Here is a 6,855-nt window from a genome sequence, read left to right as displayed (position 1 = left end):
CAAGGTGACAACCAAGAACAGACACCACAGGCTATAACTTAGAAGTGGCTTATGGAAATAAATAACATTGTTTATTTTCTTCTCATTTGTCCTTTTATGAAAGCATTATTTTTTAAACAAATTTTTATTTTTAATTGTTTGTGTGAGTGTGTGTGAGCATGTGATCATGGGTGCAATTGCCTGCAGAGGCCAGAGGAGTGAGAACTGCTGGGCCTGGAGTTTCAGGCAGCTGAGGCTGCCATGCGGGTGCTGGGAACTGACCCTGGGCCCTCTGCGACAACAGCAACTGCTCTTTACTGCTGAGCAGTGTCTCTCCAGGACTTTAAAAAATCAGGCGACTTTTTAATAAATTTATTTTGATTATGTTTGTGTGCATTGAAAAGATTATTTTCAATACTTATATTTAGAATAGCAATAAGTAGTAACTGAATTTATAGTGAATACTATTTCCATCTCTAACACTATCAGGAGTCCAAAACAGACTGATATCAACGAGCATAGTTTAAATATAACAAAGAAAGAGTTAAACTATATACATTAAGGAACAAGGAAAGGGATTTTATTCTATACCAACCATTTCCTATTAATTCAGTTTCTGATTAGTAGAACTAAACACATCTTTTTCTCAATTTAATTTAGGATGAAGTAATAGAACTTTTATGATCAACTTCATAAACTACCTTTAAGGAGAAAACAAATTTTTAAGTAGGTGTCACCATATTTACCGGTGAACTGACTGATCCTGCTCCATAGCATCCCTGGATCCTGTTACAGAACATCGAACTGGAGAAAACAAAACATCTAAGGCGTTGGAAAACAAAAGAGCAGCTTACATCAGACATTGGTTTTTGCAAGTCTTTTTGAGTTCAGGAAACTGGAGGCAGATACCATGCAGAAAGCCCAGCCTGGCTGGCTGTCCTTTGGTCTATCCTGAGCAGTTCTGAACATTTCATATATAAATGGGGTGGTACCACTTATGGTTGATCTTTTTCCTACAAGTTGGGCAAGTGTTAGCATTCTTAAGGGAATCACAGAGGCACTGGCTACAGAAGACGTGGCCACATTCTGTAGAAACCATGAGGCGCCCATTCTGCACAATCTCAGAGTATCAATGTAGACTGTACAACTGACAGTACCCAAGGGCCTGGGTCCTTCATCCTTGGCGTTTCAAGGAATGTGGGTAGTCGCTAAACATCTTTGTCGCTAGACAGTTCCTCATCATCACTGCTCACCACACAGCTAGCTGTCCTCCCATTTCTGCCTGGCCTTCTCCTTTCTTCAACAATCGCAACAGAGTCATTGTGGGTGAGGTCCACAACCACAGGCTCTAGGGATTCACAGGTGAAGTCCACGATTTCATCACCAGCAGTTTCACGAGTTCTGTGGCTTCTGTTTCCAAGGAAATCTCAAGGGTTGAAGTTGTCTCCCGAGTTTGCTTCTGGGTTTGTCTAGGACTTACTGTTCCACCACGCCACTTTCTTTGAGGATTTCTCTAAGGTCATTGTACTCATTGTGCTCTCTGGCTTCAATCCACAGAAAAGGAAGTGATATACACCAAGGTTTATGGGGTGGTGGAATGTTCTCAGTCTCTCATGCCCACTGGGTACTCATCTCGTGGCTTACAACTTGGAGTCAATTAGATGTCCAATATTTCCAAGTTTTGGAGTTGGTGTGATCAGGCAGACGCCACAGTCAATGTGCTTGAGCAAGGACATACCTCCTCCACCAGCTACTAAGAAGACCCGCTCAAGCAGGACTCCACTGCCTCACGGAGACCCATTCCTGCTCGGCCAGCCCTGGCCCGCCCTTCCCAAATACTATTTAATTTTAGCGATAAGAACTATACATCTACTAATAGGCAGGTTAATCACAAGAATGCACAATCCCATTCCTTTTCCGCATATTTCTTTTCTGTAATGCTTGCCTTGTGTATGCCAAACTGGTACTAAACTAATTATCTAAGGCCTTCAGCATCTTTTGATCTGGGCCCATCTTAGCCAGGGCACAACATAGGGCACTTTCAATTCTATGAGACAGAAAACTTCAAGATTGGAATATCTTGACTTTGGGGTCATTGAAAAATAACTAGTTATAACTTACAAGTGATCTTTGGGGTTTCTTTAAAAACCTTTACTACTTTATTCTCCCAGAGAATGGGGCCGGGGACCACGGTTTGATAGAAAGCACATTCATCCATTTAAGAACATTAAGCTCCTGAATCACTTATTGGAACCGTGAACCCCCCCCGAGGCTGTCAGCATCTGTATGAGGTAGAAAACAAGAGCCCCCGCCCCATCAGACAGATCTTCATTTTTGTTCTCAATTCACAGCCTAGCACAAAAGTCTGAGCTGCTGAAGCTTCCTTTTGACTGCCTCTGGAAATTTCAAGTTGAGAAAGAAATCACCCAAATTGTCCCCAAAAGAGAGGGAAAAAATATAGAAACAGTTTCCTGTTGGTTTAGACCGCATGTATGTATGTGAACAAGTTTGACCAAGAGAAAACAAACAAAACACCAAAAAGGATCAAGCATAGTGCTTACCCACCTGTAATCCCATAGCCCGGAGGCAGAGGCAGGAGGATTACCACAAGCTGGAGGGTAGTCTGGTCTACATAGGAGTTCCATATCACAGAACACTACACAAACCCTTACTTAAACAGAGAAACGTGAACAGGGAGAGGGAAGGAGAGAGGAAAGAAGTAAGAGAGGGATGAAAAAGTTCAGTGAAATTTTTCATGTGTCAGAAGCATCTTTTCACTGCGTGGGTTTGGTAGCATGTCTGCAATCATGGCTCTTGGGAATTAGGAGCAGGAGTTCAAGAGCCATCCTAGACTGCATGAGACCTTGACTGGACCCTTCCCCAAATGAAAACATTAAGCACTTCTTTGTCAACATACACACATTCCTCCGTCCATCCGTCTGTCTGTCCGTCCATCTATCTATCCATCTGTCCGTCCGTCCATCCATCCATCCGTCTATAATCCTTCCACCCATGAACGATTGGTCTCCTGCATTACTTTGTGGGGAAAACAGCTTAGAGACATTTTAGTGACCTGTGTGTCCCTAACTGTAATTAGGGACAGTCTTTTCAATCTGCCCACACAGGTGAGGGCCCTTAGAATGTCATGGCCACATTGGTTACACACAGCAGATGTTAGTGCCAACAACAGAGTAGTTTCTATAGGACCTATGCATGGTAAAGATAGAGAAAATGGTGAAAGGGGATGGCTGTTGCAAGCCAGGGAACCCAGTTGGTGTTTCCAGAAAAATTAAAGAGGGGTTTTTTATTAGGTCTGAAAGTCAACTTTTGAGACATCATAATTTAAAAAAAAAATTAACAAATAGAGCAACGTGTTACTCCAAATTTCCCCGTGAGATTGATACTATTTATTAGAATTTGGAGCCGATATATGTAACACCTGACTCATAACCCATTATTATGTCTTATAACCCCTCAGACAAAAATGCTAGTCAGCAGTTTAAAAAAAACATAACACAAAGGACTGAAGCAGAGAGAAATAACATGGTTTAATTGCTAATATTAGTGACTAATCTAGGCTCTGCAGCAAGGAAAAACTAGAGTGTTTAAACAAAATACATCAAGCAAAGGAACTACACTGTTTTCTCTTAATACAGGAAGATTTTGGTAGCTATAAAAATAGTTTTTCAGCACAAATATAATTTAACATACTCAGCTATTCTATATAAAAATACAGAAAAATAATTTTAAGTAAAACACAAACTCTAATACAGTGAGAGACACTGAGGAAGGGTAACAAAAATGTCAGGTTGAACATGAGCCTTGCAGACACCAGCCATACGCCCTCTAGCTTCAGCGATGTGACTAAGGAAATTCCATTTTAACCATGTTTATTTAACTTTGTTGATACGAGTTGTAGCTTCAGGTTTCTTAGTTGCTTTAGAATGCAGTGATATGTCAAAAGCACTTCCGTTTCAGCTTTAAAAAACCAACAGGGCTGGGAAGAAACCCATCTTCCCTGTAGAGCATCAAATTAACAGCCCCTTTGGTTTACTTATTTAGGAGTTTTAGCGCCAAAAGTAGATTCTCTGAGTTAAAAAAAATACTTTCTTTGGTAACATTTGTTGACATTGCCGATCAAAGTCTGTACAAATTCTTCAAAAGGTATAAAACGAAACTCTTGGGTGTAGATGTACACTCGTGAAGGGAACACAAGGTTCCCTTCTTGTCTGTTCCTGGGCTTGCGGGTCCTCCTCAGGCAGTCTCTGAAGCCCCCAGGAATTCCATTTGTACAGCCGCTTTGGCGGGTGGGGCCGAGCCGCTCTTCTTCCGGAATTCTGCAGAGATTTCCTCAAAAGACTTTCCTTTGGTTTCTGGAACTTTAAAAAATGTAAACAGGGTGAAGGCCAGGACGATCCCAGCGAAGAGGAAGAACACGTAAGGCCCGCAGAAGTCCTGCAAGGAGAGCAAACAGCGGTGGTTAGCAGCTGGACGGCCTGCCCGGTCCTCGAGGGGGTTTGCACCGTGTGGGCACTTACCGCGATGTACTGGAAGCAGAGAGCAATAAGGAAATTGCAGACCCAGTTGCTGAAGGCAGCCAGGGCCAGAGCAGTGGGGCGGGGTCCTTGGCTGAAAAACTCAGCAACCATGAACCAAGGGATTGGACCTGGTCCAATCTCAAAGAAACTGACGAAGAGGAAAATGGCGGTCATGCTCACATAACTCATCCAGGCGAACTTATCCTGAAGACAAAGAGAAAGCCGTAAGTGGGGCAGGTGACTGCTGGCTCTAGCCTCCTTGAGTTTAGAAGCTCCTGAGTTCTCTCAGGCTGATATCAGAGGTGGGCACAGCTGTGAACCGAGACCCCTCGTTCATTTCCTGGTTGCCCAAACCCGAATAATCATACAGAAACTATATTAATTCCAACACTGGCCAACGGTTCATGCATATATCTAGCTAGCTCTTACATCTTAAAGTAATTCATTTTTATTAATCTGTGTAAGGTAAGGTTCTGGCATCTGTCTCCTTAGGCAGCTACATGGTGTTTCCTTGACTCTGACTACTCTCTCTCTCTCTCCCTGTTTGGATTTCCTGCCTGGCTTTACTCTGCTAAGCCATTGGCCTGAAACAGCTTTATTCATTAACCAATAAGAGCAGCACATATATGGAAGGGCATCTCCACATCACATGTCTCTCTTCCTTGTGTGTTTGTTTTTCATCAAATTCAAGTTACTCTGGTTTGAAACAAGTTAGTCCAACCCAACCAAATCTTTTTTTTTTCAGAGTTTATTTTCATTTAATTTTTCTGTTCTTTTTTTTAAATCTATTTATTTATTATGTATACAGTATTCTTGTTATTCTGCTCGCATGTATCCCTGCAGGCCAGAAGAGGGCACCAGATCTCATTACAGATGGTTGTGAGCCACCATGTGGTTGGGGGGAACTGAACTCAGGACCTTTGGAAGAGCAGGCAGTGTTCTTAACCACTGAGCCATCTCTCCAGCCCCCAAATCTTGCTTCTGTATTTGGAGCCCTTGCCCAGCCAATCCCTTGCATTAGGGCTTTTGGGGTTTTGTTTTATAGTTAATCTTTCCCTGTGACAAGCAAGAAGACCCAGGATGCTTAAGTCTTCCTACCAAGATGGCCAGACAAGGTTTGACTCCCCATGTGCAAGATGAGCATGTAGGTAGGATGGGGGGGGGTCAGGTACGGCCCATGGTTACACAAGCAGGCAACCACCCATGCAGCTGCCCCGAATCGCAGGTGGCATCCTGGTACTTACATCCCTCACTCCAAGAACATAGTTCTCTTCGCTTGACATTTCCCCTCTCCCTTAGTTAGTAAGTCAGTCTCATGCACTTGCTATGTACATGTAGAATTCTTTAACTTGGGAGCCAGAGATGTTTTCCTGTGGTAAAAAAAACTACCAGCCCAGGTACCAAACTTACCAGCAGCACAAGTCCCACAGACATGAAGATGGCACAGAAAAACATCCCAATCATTCCAGCTAGAAACAGGGACCGCCGCCCGGCCTTCTCCACAAGCAGTACCTGTGGAAGTTCACACATCAGCTCAGTCTTCTGTTGTCTTCGTGCTTGCACCCTTGCCCACTAAGGAGTGTGTTTTAATGTATGTGGTGGGATGAAGGCACTACCGTGGCCCCTTTACAGACATGCTTGCACCCTTGCCCACTAAGGAGTGTGTTTTAATGTATGTGGTGGGATGAAGGCACTACCGTGGCCCCTTTACAGACATGCTTGCACCCTTGCCCACTAAGGAGTGTGTTTTAATGTATGTGGTGGGATGAAGGCACTACCGTGGCCCCTTTACAGACATGCTTGCACCCTTGCCCACTAAGGCGTTTGTTTTAATGTATGTGGTGGGATGAAGGCAGTACCGTGGCCCCTTTACAGACATGCAACAGACGGCACTTGTGCATGATGGCAGTGCTGGTCTCCGTTGACATTGGCTTCATTTGGCCGTATGGATTTGAGAAGTTCAGTCTTGGTATAGACCAGAGTGTTCCCAACACTCTAGGACCATCCCTCTGAATACATCCTGCCTCCTAAGAGAATACCTCTGCCATGAAACTGTGAAAGATCTCCATTTCCCAGGGCTGGGGTGGTAGCTCAGTGGTAGATTACTTTCCTCATATGCACAGGCCCTGGATTCAACCCAAACATCACAAAAGAAAGGAGAAGAACCTGCTGTGCTACAGAGAAAAAGGTGACCCCAGTTTCTCATCTGCTGAGGTAATCATTGCAAGAGTCCCTATGCCACAGACATCTGAGACAGCTCAACTGTTCGGGCGTCAACCATTCTTATCCAACCTTTCAGGGCTTAGTTAAGTCAAGTTATGACGGTTTAGCTGCTGCT

General features: G+C 43.7%; 1 protein-coding gene and 1 pseudogene across 1 annotated transcript in view; both read right to left on the bottom strand.

The window, feature by feature from the left end:
• Window positions 1-744: 744 nt before the first annotated feature.
• Window positions 745-2,556, bottom strand: LOC142836631 (E3 ubiquitin-protein ligase RNF4-like; annotated as a pseudogene).
• Window positions 2,557-3,363: 807 nt separating this feature from the next.
• Slc2a2 (solute carrier family 2 member 2) overlaps window positions 3,364-6,855 on the bottom strand; it is a 30,506-nt gene continuing 27,014 nt past the window's right edge. The window contains exons 9-11 of the mRNA XM_075950501.1: window positions 5,928-6,029; window positions 4,518-4,721; window positions 3,364-4,434 (exon numbers count right to left, since the gene is read on the bottom strand). Coding sequence (XP_075806616.1) covers window positions 4,234-4,434; window positions 4,518-4,721; window positions 5,928-6,029 — 507 coding nt within the window. The 3' untranslated portion in view covers window positions 3,364-4,233. The remainder of the gene's footprint in view (window positions 4,435-4,517; window positions 4,722-5,927; window positions 6,030-6,855) is intronic.

Source organism: Microtus pennsylvanicus, chromosome 16, assembly GCF_037038515.1.
Source record: "Microtus pennsylvanicus isolate mMicPen1 chromosome 16, mMicPen1.hap1, whole genome shotgun sequence".
NCBI classification, from domain to species: Eukaryota; Metazoa; Chordata; class Mammalia; order Rodentia; family Cricetidae; genus Microtus; species Microtus pennsylvanicus.
Note: the sequence above shows the minus strand (reverse complement) of the source record. Positions and strands in the feature narration are given on the sequence as shown.